Source organism: Hemicordylus capensis, chromosome 2 (genome assembly GCF_027244095.1).
Source record: "Hemicordylus capensis ecotype Gifberg chromosome 2, rHemCap1.1.pri, whole genome shotgun sequence".
Classification (NCBI taxonomy): Eukaryota; Metazoa; Chordata; class Lepidosauria; order Squamata; family Cordylidae; genus Hemicordylus; species Hemicordylus capensis.
In genome coordinates, this window is record NC_069658.1 from 338,165,102 (window position 1) to 338,179,352 (window position 14,251).

General features: G+C 43.7%; 1 protein-coding gene across 3 annotated transcripts in view; it reads left to right on the forward strand.

Moving 5' to 3' along the window:
• The first annotated feature begins 770 nt into the window (after positions 1-770).
• LOC128342861 (LON peptidase N-terminal domain and RING finger protein 1-like) overlaps positions 771-14,251 on the forward strand; it is a 62,050-nt gene continuing 48,569 nt past the window's right edge. Inside the window, exons 1-2 of one of the 3 annotated variants that reach the window (XM_053290905.1) lie at positions 771-2,279; positions 13,155-13,273. In XM_053290905.1, coding sequence (XP_053146880.1) covers positions 1,973-2,279; positions 13,155-13,273 — 426 coding nt within the window. In that variant the 5' untranslated portion in view covers positions 771-1,972. The remainder of the gene's footprint in view (positions 2,280-13,154; positions 13,274-14,251) is intronic. The other 2 variants (XM_053290906.1, XM_053290904.1) reach the window with 2 other exon arrangements.

Below are 14,251 nucleotides of genomic sequence, written 5' to 3' on the forward strand. Positions count from 1 at the left end.
TCCTTTGTCCATTACATTCGATGGGATTTGTTTCCGTGTAAGTGTGCACAAAATTACAGCTATATACCACATGCATGTTTAAGCAATCCTTCCTCAAAAGTAAGTTCCACTGAATCCAAATGGAGTTTGCTCCTTGACACCAAGCATTAAGAGCCCTTAGGCCTCAATGATATCACCATTTACTTGGGAGCAGCAATCATACTTAAGATCGTGCTGTTAGTCTGTGCGCGCGTTTATTTAACGCTTGGTACAGCCTGTACTCGGCATATCAATAAAAGTGTGTTTCAGAACTCGTCATTTCACCATTTATCTTATGCAATAAAGCATAAGAAAGTGACGCCAGGCAGAGGGCCATGTGTTGAGTAAGGGCTGCCTCTGAGAAACAGAGATGCAATACATTACAAAACCGACACAGCGGAACGCTTGCAAAACTACATGCCCGAAGAGCAGCAGCAGCAGCCACCATTTCGCTCTGCTTGGCAACCGAGCCTCCAGCGCTCTGAACCGAGAGAGGGCTGCTCGTGAAAAAGTCCCAACACTGCGTGGGATCGCTTTCTTCTCTCCCCTGCGCACTTCTCCCGATCTCCTCACTCACCCCCTAAACAAACTCCAGCTCCTCATCTCAAAGGTTATGAAACGCAGCCCGCAACGTCTGTTTCACAACAGAGGCGGGCCTTAGCCGGCAGCCAATGGGGCAGCTCTCCGTCCCCATCACATGGGGTTGCTCCAGATTTTTATGTAATATACGGGCTTTTTGTTTTGAAATTATGTGTGTACGGAAGGTAAAAAAATGCTCTCCGCGAGCTGACGAGGGAGGGGGCAAAAGTGTGAGTGAGTGGGGCTGAACGCCAACAAGAATGGGCACGATGCTGCGCCTCCCTTAAACAGTGACCATCTTTTACCTACCCTTCCCACGCCGCTAGACTTCTCCCTTATTACCCCAGCGCTTCGGCTAACCAAGAAAAGGGCCCAGCCCTCTTCCACGCCCCCCGCCCCCCCCCCGCCCCAGTGCAAAGTGTTAGCGAGGAGAGGAAAGGGCAACCGGTGGATGACCCTAGGGGCGCGGGAAGGAAACCTGCTGATCTGTTCTGTTCGTTGCGTCTTCCCAGCGTCTGGAACGAACCGATCAGCTGATGTTCACCGTGAGTTTGTCACAGGGATAAACGCTCAAGAGTTGAAAGGGAGTGAAAAGGACTTGAACAAATCAAGCAGCAACCCAGTCAAGTCCCGGATTGGCATCTTCAAAAGGAACCTGTTAGCTTTGTGTCCACGCCGACTCCAGCAGTAGGAGGAAAGGAGAAGCAAGCAAGGGAGGTCCCAAAGAGCTGCTGGCTGGGCTAAAGGGCGATTTCTCCCTTCCTGCTTTGGTTTCTGTCGGGATGGATTTTTGCAGCAGGATAGTTGTGTCGTCGTGGGCGAGGGGTTGAGCAGGTGGCTTTCCTGAATGGCGCGGGGGCGGGGCGGGCGGGGAAGAAGGTGAAACAAAATAGTGGCATAGCTAGCCAAAGGCATAAAGAAAGTGAAACCAGAAGCTACTTTCATTGATCCAGCTTCTCGATGCCCTTGAAAAAACGAAAAGTTCTTCCCGTCTGTATCGGAAACTGCGAGGGAAGAGCCTGCGCCTTTAAGAGCTTGCTCCTGTTCATGCCGAAGGGACAAAAAGAAGGAAGGTTAACCTCACCCGGTCTCTCCCCGCTCCCGCCCCCGTGAATATCCCCCCACTACCACCACTGCCCCACAGGAGATAACATCAGGCAACACGAAAATAATAAGAGTCGCTGTTTCCGCGCCGAGTTGCTCGCAGGACTTCTGGTTTTAAAGGGATCTCCCCCGCCTTCCTCATTTCCTCCTCCTCCTGCCGGTATTTGTACCTCTTCGATGTCGCTCCTTTTTGGAGGCGATTGTTCTTTGCAGGTTGCTCTGGGAGGATCTCTTTAGCTCCCTCCTGCTTACTCTTGCCGGAGTAAGAGCTATGGAGGTTTTTCTCTGTCCTTCTTGCCACTTGGTTCTGTGGGACCCGGTGACCGTTTCGTGCGGGCACTCCTTCTGCAGAAGGTGCTTGGGCGAGGATCTGCCCTCCAAGTGCCAGCTCTGTGGGGCAAAACTCACCCTCTTGGGCTTGCGGACAGTGACCTGCAACGTCCTGCTCTGTAGCTTGCTGGAGAAATGCTTGGATAAAGACACCAAAGTGGCCAGGTTGAAAACCGACTTGCAGGAGCTGCTGGAGAACAGAGACTACAGGGGAGCACTGAGGACCGTTCAGAAAGGAATCGGGCTGGGTAAGTATTGTGTGCTGCTTCTTTACGGATGCTCACTGAGTAGTGTGGGGCACTGAAAGATCCCTGCGACTCAAGGGTTTTCTCGGCGCCTACATTTTAAGAAACACACCCAACAGTTGCTGGTTATGCAACTTGTCACCATATCGCTGGCTGCATTGTATAAGCAGCAAGGGACAATGCTTGAGAGCAGTGTATAGCCGAGTTACTTGCTTTCTGGGAGACTTGACAGCAGTGGGATGGAATTTGGCATATCCAAATTCCATGGAATTTTATCCACTTACTGGCAAAAGGGCTATCTTGTTTTCCTCCCTGACACCACCAATCAACTTCTGACAGTCTTGCTTTTTATAACTTATGCCACAGAGATGGCAGCAGAAAACTGCTTATACAACTAGATTTTTTAAAAAAGTATCTGCCTATAGGGCAGTCACTTTCCTTTTGAGGTAGTACTTCATTGGGACCTTCTAAATGTTGGATTGTGCTCAGTAGAGCAGGATCTGCTGTCAAACTTGCTGATCAGTATATAAGTTATGGAGCATGTGGTTACCTTTGCTTCTTACCAATGACAAAAATGAACCAGGGCAGATTTTCATAGTAGTCCAGGACTACCATTTATCATGGCTGTAGTTTAGCTCTCTAAACAAATCTGTTAGACGAGTTAGCCTGATTCAGAGTGGCTTGTCCAAGTCTATTGAGTGGGAATCTGAAGAACCCCATTTTTTTTTGTTCTGCACAGAAAGAGGAACACAAAGTGCTGAATCTCAATGCTATTTTCTTCCTTGAGGAAGCTTTCTTTTGCCTCTTAACCCAAGGAATTCTGTGATTGTTGAGGCATAATTTTATCTTGATAGAGGATTTGTGCCTTTAACAACTGTGGCAGACATCAGCTTTCCCAAACATTGGTAAACAGTGAAGGGGAAAGTGTCACCTATGCTGCTCTTGAAGGCAAAGTGTCTTTATAAATGGGGAAAAATTTGGTAATCCTAAATAACTGTTGATCTTCAGCATGTTTAAAAGGTAAGAAATGAAGCTGGAAAGAGTTTTCCAGTATATTAGTGTCACCTGTCTGAAACACCTGTACCCTTTCCTCAAGTCATTACAAAGTGACAGGCTGTGTTTTATAAGGAGGCTCTTAACAAATGAAGAATAATGCAAGAGCATCCATATTTCTGCAATGGGAGGAATCTGAATCAGTGAGGTATGTATGCGGAGGTCACCCTTAAATACTACATGGTCTAGACCAGGGGTTCCCAATCAGTGATGCTTCAGATGTTGCTGAATTACAACACCCATCATCCCGAGCCACAGTAAATTGTAGCTGGGTTGATGGGAGTTGTAGTTCAGCCACATCTAGAGTACAGGTTGGGAACCCCTGGTCTAGATGAGTAGATTATTCACATCCAGACTAAATTACTCATGAATAGGCACACTGAAATTAGTGGGACAAATGAGTCATTACTAACCTGTTCCAATAAATTTCAGGGGAACTACTGATTCATTTCCTAGAGAGCAGGATGCTGTTGGTTCAAATCCCCACTGGTGTGTTTCCCAGAATATGGGAAACACCTATATCGGGCAGCAGTGATATAGGAAGGTGCTGAAAGGCATCATCTCATGGGAGAAGTCAATGGCAAACTACTCCTGTATTCTACCAAGAAAAGCACATGGCTCTGTGGTTGCCAGGAGTCAACACTGACTCAATGGCACAATCTTTCCTTTCTTTACTGATTAGTTACTTAATTTGGCTTACAGCCACTGACTTTATCTACCTGCAAAGTCAGACCTAGATTATGACTTTAGGTATATTAAAGAGAAGAGCAGGTTGGGGAGTTCAGATTATTGCCTAAATGTATGAAGATGAACTCCTTTAATTTACCACTTTAAGTTCAACTGTGGTTTCAAAAAGCATGGCATGAAGATTTTGATCACTATAATGATAATTGGTGGGCAGCATAAAAAACATTGCTATAACTCACTTATTTTGGGTCATGAATTTCTTGTCAATACTTCTCTGTAGATAGTGTATTCTGTTCAACATATCAATGCAAGATGTGAATAACTAACAGTTGTTAGGATTTCTCGAGGAATTGAACATCTTTTAAAAGTTTCATTAAGGGGAAGTATTGTTTTTGCTGCACTTGTGCAACTGTATTCTTATTTTCCAAGTAGAAAAGGCTCTGCAGTTCAAAATCTTTAACTGTGTCATGAGCCATTGCACAGAGAATCCTCTTCCTGTTTCTGTTGTGGACTAAACTGGCTCTCAAAACCACTAGATAAATACATTCAATCATGGTAAAAGATCTTAGCAGCCCACAACTGATTATTATTGTTGTTGTTATTGTCATACATTGCCAATAAATACTATATTGACAATTTATGTGTGCAGACAGACAGTTTGTGAGAGCGTTCTTCTCATATGCTGGCAATCTAGACCAGGTGATATTTCTCCATGGTGAGAATCCTCGCTCTGTCTTCCTTAGTATTGTATAGTTTGCTGAAATCTTGTCAGTTTGGGTTGTATGCTTTTTCTGACACAGGCTCTGTGCCTTTTTGCAGCCGTATGACAGGTAGATATTCAACAGGGGCAGAGTTCCCACTTGCTGCATGAGGAGTTGCTCCATCCTATGAGGAATTCCACATTCTGCATTTTTGCCTGTCCCACTGCTGCTAAAGGCACATAAGCTTTGTTAAGAAAAAGGAGGCAACCCCGTGTCCAGTTCAGTGCAGCCTGCTTGAAAAAGAGTGGTCTTATACACTTAAATCTTTAAGCAATGACATAACATAAAGGGCAGTATATACAGTGAGTGAGTGAGTAAGTAAGTAAGTGTTACACAAAATACATTAGCATGCTTATGAAAATTCCCCAGGCTAGTCATCAGTGATTTCATCACCTCATTGAAAGAGACTTGGTTCTATTCTTCTTCGCTTCATAATTTGCATTTATTATTGTTTCAGTCTCATGTAGCATCTGGGGACTCTTGCCGTTCCAGAGCTAAGCATCATTTATAAAGATAGTAAGACATTCAACTCACTTCTGTAAAATTGCACTTGCTTTTTTCAACGTTTCCTCAAATTTCTTATTATTGGGGTGGGGGGAATATCCCAGAACTTTCCCTGAAGGTTCAACAACAACAAAACTGTTTGGGTCATTTTAAAATGTTGCTGATTTTAGGTAAAATGAACCTTTCCTATCTTTTTTTGCTTTAATTATTTTTTGAAGGATTTTTCAGGGTCGGTGGGGTGAAAATGAAAACCTACAGCTCTCACGGCTGTTTACATAAGTATTACACACACACCTTGCAGCCTTGTTTCCAAAGTCTGAAATCAGTTGCTCTTCAGGAACTGTGAACAATTTTGCAGACAAAAGAGGCAATATGTCCTTTCTGCCCTGTTGCAATCCAATTGATTTTGGGCAGGTTAGACTGCATTTCTAATACTCTCTCCCCCCGCCCCTGATTGCTTGTAATGGCTTATAATGACAGTGCAGGTTATCTTTTTTGCTACATTTTACAACAAAGTAAAAATGACTTGGAGCAGCTAAGCTGTCAAGGTTGTATTTGTATAAGAGTTTCAACCAGCATCTGGTTTATTTTTGTTAAATTGTTTTAAGTTTTTGTATATGTTTTTAACTTGTTTTATGCTATTGTTAACCGCCCAGAGATGAAAGTTTGGAGTGGTGTACAAATTTGATAAATAAATAAAATAAAATAAATATTTCTTTTTTAAAAAACCACACACATTGTAATCCATTTAGGTCATACATAAGTATATTTGCTAACTGAAAATTGTGTGCTAATGGACAACAATGTATGGCCTCCTTTTAAATCTCTGGCCAAGAGATTCCATCTACTGCTTCCATCAAGCTAATTATTCCATAGTTGCAAACTCCTTGGGCTGTGTTGTGTAAGTCTTTGATAATGGTTTGATGGATTATTTAGAGGAAGTACAGACACAAGTGTGTATTACATGAAAAGTATGTATGTAAAAGGTATTTTAGAAGAATCTATGGTTAGATGCATTTTTTAATAGTCCAATTAATGGACTATTTTAGCAAAAGGCTATTATTCCTAGAATTGTGAGACTTCAGACACCACAATAAATGCAAAAATGTTGTTTGGTCTCCAAAATACTCTCTATTCCTCCTAATGCAAAAGAAAAAAAGGAAGTCTTTTGGTCCCCCAAATAGTTGCATGCCCTCTATAAAAGTCCCTAGTTGGCAACCCTAAGCCAGGGAGTAAATCCTCAACCCCTGTTCACACACAGGTCCTAGATACAAAATGTTTGCATCTTGACAGCAGGCATTACAGGCACAGAAAGAAATTTTGTTGGTGGTGACATGTGGCAAGATCTGCAGCTTCGGTTCTCTCTCCTTTATTCCCCCCAACAAGCTGAAGTTTGTGATGTAGAGCAGGGTTTCTTAACCTTGGGCCCCCAGCCCAGAAGTTGTTGGACTACAATGCCCAGAATCCTCAGCTGCAATGGCTTTTGCTTGGGGGTTATGGAAGTGGTAGTCCAACAACATCTGGGGCACCAAGGTTAAGAAACCCTGATGTAGGGTTTTGCAAGACACAACAGGTGAGCAAGCAAACAAAAGGGTGAAGGTCTGTCTCCTTATAACTACTGGAGGGTTTGTTGCTTGTAGTAGTTTTAGGAGACTGTTAACCCCTAGGAACATAGGAAGCTGCCATATACTGAGGCGCTTCACACAATTGATGTGAAGCGCCATTCGGGGTAGTGCAGGGAAAGTGGGCTTAGCACGCTCACCCCGGACACGGGCAGGAAGCCATTTCAGAGCCAGCAGGGGTGATGGGGATCGGGGGCCAGTTGTTCCGAGACCCCCAGGGCCAGGAGGCTTGTTTCAGCTTCCTGGTGGGGGTCTCCTTGTATGTTGCCATGGCGCGGAGCTGTGGCGCGGCAGCACACGATCAACAAAATGGGGTTAGTGAGCACTCGCTCTGCTAACCTCGTTTAAGGGGAGGGGTACTTTTTGAGGTTTGCTGCTGGGAGCCACGCGGCTCCTGTGGCAGCAGACGACCAGGGGAAATTGGGCCTTAGCCTTAGGGCCTTAGCCCGATTTCCCCTGGTTGTGAGAACAGCTTCACTGAGTATATGGACCATTGGTCCATCTAGCTCAGTATTGTCTACACAGACTGGCAATGACTTCTCCAAGGTTGCAGGCAGGAATCTCTCTCAGCCCTATCTTGGAGATACCAGGGAGGGAACTTGAAACCTTTCTGCTCTTCCCAGAGCAGCTTCATCCCCTGAGGGGAAGATCTCATAGTGCTCACACATCAAATCATATGCAACCTCACACATCAACAAGGTTGCAGGCAGGAATCTCTCTCTTTCATCTTGGAGAAGCCAGGGAGGGAACATGGAACCTTCTGCTCTTCCCAGAGCGGCTCCATCCCCTGAGGGGAATATTTTGCAGTGCTCACACATCAAGTCTCCCATTCATATGCAACCAGGGTGGACCCTGCTTAGCTAAGGGGACAAGTCATTCTTGCTACCACAAGACCAGCTCTCCTCCCACTAGACTCAGGTTCCTTGATATTCTGCCTTTGTGTCAAGGCCTTAGTTTGAAGGAGGAGAAAAAGCTGTCAGTTAGGTGCATGATGCTCTAGCAAAGCAATGTGTGGGGAATCACAGAGCATAGCCAATGAAAATACACTGTGCTTCCCAGACTACTTTAGGCTTCCACCACACAGCTAATCAGAGTATACATTGACAGCATTTAGTGTAGTTGAAGACATGAGACTGTAGTTGAAGACATGAGACTGTGAGCCTGTTCTCACAACCACAGATTCCTGGATGGGACAGAGTCAACCTAGGAATCTGTGGTCTTTTAGGGAGCCGAGCTGGGCTGGGAGGCCTCCTGACCCAGCAGCTCCAAACCTGGGTAACCCAGATCCACTACTCAGGTTAAAAGTTAGGTAGGAGGAAAATGGAGTTCCTTCTTCATTTGTCTGTGTTGGTGCATGTCTTTAATTTGCTCCCGGGCAGCAGTTGGCTGTCAACCATAGAATCCTGTGGCTTGCAGGGCCAGGTTGAATAGAGCTGCTGCAGAACTGAGGGCTGCCTCTCTACTGCATTGTAGTATATGTGGAGGCCCCAGCTCTTGATTTCAGCAGTGGAGAACACTGCTGCAGATTTGTGTGGGCACGCGAGTTGCAGAGCCCAAGGAGGCTCTGGTCGTCTGGGAGGCATGAGGTAGAAGTGTACTTTCCCTCCAGCCCACCTCCATATGGTTGTGAGAATGAGCACAATTGCTAGGCTGCTACTGCATCTTCCCTCACACAGATTTGCTAGACTCATTTGAAAAGCACATACTAACCATTGTGATATATGCTGTTAACTTGAAGGGACTTTGTTCTTGGGTTATGCAAGATTCTTTGTATTTTGTCACTGGCCTGTAGCATCCCCTGTGTATCTCAGACACCCCAAAGTTGGCCAGCTGGCAGCCCTCAGTCTTTACAAGTCTTGCTTCATGCATCTTTTTGATGAGGCATGTTGTGGATTGAACTGTGGGGTAATGTGTCTGATGTCAACTACATATGCATAGCCTTCATAGACTTCGCCACACATTAATTTTGCTAGTAACCATTTTGAAAAGTGGCACAAGGTCATATTGTGTGGGTAACTTCCAGACGTGCATGTCAACACAGGATCCTCATCCAAGAGAGCACCTTTCAAGATTAGTTTGCATAAGCAAGAGAGTTGGCCTCTGCAGAGCAAAGGACTTCTTGCAGAAGTATGGTTTGGAGTTTGAGAAGCAATCTTCTGATCAGGTCTACAAAACAAGAATGATGCTCAAGGCACTTTACATTTCCTCAAGTTACCAACAGGCTGGTGAGAGTTGGTCAAATATGGAGGGGAAGCCATGTTCACTGCTACTTTCTTTCCTCCTTTGGTTCATGTAGCCAACTGAGAGAGTAAACCTAGATCTACCACTGATGGGGAGAGCAGCCACATTTTTATAGATGCATATGGGCAGCTACTGGGAGAAACTTCCACCAGCTAAGTACAGCCAATCTGACACTGTACTGGAGTGGAGCCTGGAATGACTGAGAAGCTTGAACTTCTTATGTAAGTTTGGCAAGGGCATGTGCTCAGTGCCTTAAAGATGTTCCTTGCCCTCAGCCCAAATCTCTTTGCCCTAGCCCATCTTGGCCTTTGAGTCCTCATGGAGTTTTTCACACAGGGCTTTTAAAGCCCTTTAGCTTGCATCTCCTCTGGAATGGAGGCTGTGCATTCACATATTGGGCAGATTTACCCCAAAGTCCCTGAGAGCTATCGGGAAGCACTTCACACACAATTTGGGTTGGAGTGCAGCCCAATTTATATCTGGAGTAAAAAAAATCCACTTTTTGCAACAGCTTTTTGGGACAACTTCGAGTACACAGTAATGCCTTGCAGAAAACTCATGGTAAAGCTTGCTGTGTGAAGAACTCCCATGAGGCTTACTGCCCAAAGACCCCAGGGTCAACTTAGTCATAGTGGCCTATCTTGCATTAACATACTCCACACAAAACCTGGATTTGGCATCTCAAGAGGGACATTTCCAACCATAAACTGCTTTGAGAACTTTTTTGTCGATAAGTGGTATATAATAATAATAATTAGTAGTAGAAGTTGTGAAAGTAAAACATGTCTTGCTTGTTACGTATGCTTAGCTTTCATTTTAGTCATTCTTTATAAAGACTAAATAAATAGTTAATGGGTAATGCAGACATAAGTGGTATGCATTTAGAGATTAAGGAATCTCTAAAGCAGTACCATTAAAAGACTTTTTGTGATCATCTTGGCTTTCAATGTATGAATGATTAAATGCTGGTGCTGAGAGATGTTTGGCACACTAATAAAATAGTGTTGAGACAGCTTATTACAGTCCTTTTAATAGTCTCCTCCATCCCTCACCTGTTCACTTTCTTCTGTTTTGAAGGCTTCCCAGCCCCCCACTGTCACAGTATTTGTTGTCATATGTTCAGTTAATGTGTGAGGGCGGGGGAGATCAGGATTGTGCCCACTGTCCCTGCTCTTATTCTCCATGCATGCACATCAAGGTTTGAATAGATCCTATGTACATATAGCTGTATGCATGGGTTCCGTCAGTGACCTTACCTGTTGCAGAGTTCTCAACTACATAGTAGGAGCCTACATGAATACAACGTATACATGTGTGTAGGGTCTATTCAGTCTTCCAGATGAAGGAGGCTTGGGATCAGGGACAGTGGCTGACATCCAGATGAAGTTACTCAATAGTACCACTCAAGAATAGCTCTAAAGGACTGCTTAAGTTTAATAGAGTAAGTCTGGATGTCAGTCAGTGGATATGATCCTGATTTCCACTTCCTCCATAACATTCAACATTGTGTTCAATGTGCATGTAATTGGTGTACAGTTCACACATGATTGTTGATCTGTAACATGTGTGTATTCATTTATCCATATTTTACATTCAGTGCATATACAGCAGTTGTGCTTTATATAAGTAATCCATTTGCAGTTGGACTAGAAGACCAAAGGTCTTTTCCTGCTCTCTAAAATTCTGTGATTCTTTCCATGCTATCCATCCAACCCATTTTTGTGACGAAGTGGGGTTGTTTGTATGTATCAAGGTCTAAGTCTATACACAAACATTCTACATGCTGTGCGGAACTCAAGACACACTCCTGTGTTCCACCTTGCATAAAGTCCGCATTCAAGAGAGTTGATGAGTCTGTGGAGACTCTGTGTGTGTGTGTGTGTGTGTGTGTGCGCGCGTTGCTATAAGTTCTCAGTAGGGAGAGCTGATTACTTATTTATTATCTCTGTCATTTTGGAATCAGTGGTGGATTTTGCCAGAGAGGTTTGATCACAAAGGGGATTCTAAATGTCCATGTCTAAGAGCATTTCAGAGAACTTCCTGGCAACAGATTAGATGGTTTAGTTCAGAGTTTCCAAATTTAAAGTTAGAAGCAAGGGTCAGATTTTTAGCTGATTGATGCTAGCGGAGAATGTGACCCATGCCATGCTAAATATGGATTCTCTGTGCTCAGTGTTCCTCATTCTTTCAACATCTCTGCAATGGAAACTGTTGTTGTATAACCACTTTCTGCAGTACTGATAGGTGAATCACTGCTGCAGTACTGATAGGTGAATCACTACAGCAAATGCAGCTGTGAGCATTTTTTATTGCGGACATTTACAGGATAGGGCTGAGGGGCTCCATTTACAGCCCAAGCGCCACACAGACTAGCAGGTCCCGTCCCACCCCTCACCCCCACCCCATGGTAAAATGCTTCAGCTGTATCTCTTTAACTCAAAAACCGATAGGTCTTGTCCTTAAAAGCACAGAGCTGATAGGCAGTGTCAGATTCTGCTGAACTGTATAACTGCATGCTTGCATAAGACACTGGGTTTAGAAAAAGGAATGTGATGAATCTGAACAAAGAGGAAATTAGCTGAGAGATGGTTACTGTATTTTATTCTAAATAACAGTAAACAAGAGGGCCAAATAAGATCCAGAGTGACATGGGCTTTCCACAAGTTACTTGGAATAATGTGTTCAATCCCTAGTTATATTTAACGACAACACTTAAATGTCTCTGTACGTTGTGCCATCACAATGTCTTTCAAAACCTCTTGAAACTCCGTTAATGTACATGTCTTCTATAGCAGAAGTTCCCAACTTTGGTTCCCCAAATGTTATTGGACTACAACTCCCATCATCTCCAGCCACAGTGGTGTTTGGCCATTCTGGCAGGGGATGATGGGAGTTTAGCAACATCTGGGAATGGAAGTCTGGGAATCCTTGCTCTGTAGTAATCCTGAGTTATTATATTCCCACCTGCTCAAGTGAATGCCATGACATGGCACTTACCTGACTCTGGAGCACTGTTGAAAAGTTCATAGATGATCAGAAAAATAAGACTAGGGTCTGAACGGGTACCCACATTCAATAAATAGTCCTCAGCCCACAGTGTGCAGCATCCGTGATTCTTAACTGCAAAAAGAAAGGTATGTTTTTCATGCTCTTGATGATGCTTTATGGAATGAGGTGGGCTGTATAGTATTGTTGCCTTTGGGAATGAAATACATGTTGGCAATGGTAGTGGAGGAAGCACAAGTGGACCAGAAAAGATGCACAAGTCCCATGAAGACCACTGTGAGAAAATGGTACTTCTTCCCTTCAAGCCTATAGCACAAACTGTCATCTGTGTGCACATACTGAATGTCTTGCTCTGTTCCAGATATGTTTCTAGGTGGCCATTTCTTGAAACAAGCCCTGTAACACACAGCAAGGAATTTGGAAAGTTTCTTGAAAAGAGACAGAAAGCCATACAAATTGTGACTCCCTTTTACAGGTCCCTGTTAGCTGTATTGACTGGCAGACCATCATAGGTTGCAGGACCCATCTCATATGTACTATGGGAGCAGTGCTTCTGATCTCTCAAGCTGTCTGGATGAACCATAATTCACTTGGTGCTACACAGTTTTGTCACTTACACCGATTCCTTTATGTGTAGCACATTGCCCGGGTGATTTTGGTCAATGGCAGCATCCAGACTAATGCTAATTTTACATTCAATGTTTCATGCATACAATGACTTTTACCAAGCCTCCCTTTCTTCTGCTGCCCCCAGTGCCTCTGAAAATATTCCCCTGAGGAATATTCCCCTGAGGAATACCTGGGGAACCTCAGGTATATTGAGGGCAGCAGAGGAAAAGGGGTGCTCAGCAAAAACCATTGTGTGCATGAAGCATTCTTATTCAGGACCAGTGTTAGTCTGGATGCTGTTCTAGACTAAAGCTGATTCTGTCTTAGAGGTTTCCACCATCTTACGCTAATCTGCGAGTGTTACTTCACTACTGCCATTCTGCTTCTGCCTGTAGCTCCAGATGATCTTGTGCTGAGGCTGTACCGATCAGAGGCATATATGGCTTTGCAGCGATACCCAGAGGCTCTGGAAGATCTGGAGATGCTGTGTACCCAAGAACCAGAGGATTGTGAGGTGAGTTGTTTGGGCAGCTCTGTGTTGTAGACCACAGCGAATATGTATACCTTGGATGTAGACAAGCAGTGATGCAGAACAGGTAAGTATCTCAGCTTGAGATGAGATACTGTACTGCAGTCTTGTTATCAAGTGGAAGAGGCCATTTCCTTCATGGAAATTTGTTTATTCCTTTATTTACTGTGGTGGTGTTGGTTTTTTTGAGTAATTGATTGCTCATCTCTGAACAGGTAACTTTGAAACCATAAATTCAATTTGAATGATTAAAATTGCCCTTTCATTCCCTGGCCCATAAGCCAAGAGAAGAAAAAGGTTTTACACTACTTCTGTAAGATTCTCTGGCTTTGAGAAGGCTCCAGAGGAAAAGTATTCCACAGTTTGTTTATTTTTATTTATTTAACACAATTTTATACCACCCTATATGCAAATCTCTGGGTGGTTCACAATGTAAAAACACAACAACAGTTAAAAAATTAACACAATAAAGCCACTAAAAATATAGATCACAATATACAAGCACAACAACAATTAAAACATTAATACAATAAAACCGCTAAAAATACAGATAAAACTCTAAAACTTAAATGTTAAAACTATAAACTAAAAGCCTGGCTAAACAGGGCCTTTCCCAGACAGCAGGCTTTACCATAGGATTAAGAGGGGTGAAATACTGAGAGTTATGGGGCATATAAGATATTTCAAATTTGACCCAAAACCCAATGCAAACAGTGGAATTTTTTACCCCAGACAAATCAGGCTACACTCCAATGTGCAATGAAAACCCTGAATGTTATACAGAGTGTTCCCCAATAGCTCGTAGGGAGTTCAACATAAATCTGGATGATATGCGAACACACACCTGCCCTTCCAAAGTAAAATCACCATCTGGCAGGGTTCGAGGTATGTTTTCAGGTCCTTCTTTTAAAAATCCAGAGAAGGGGAGGCTCTAATTTCATTAGGAAGTGCTGTCAAAAGTTC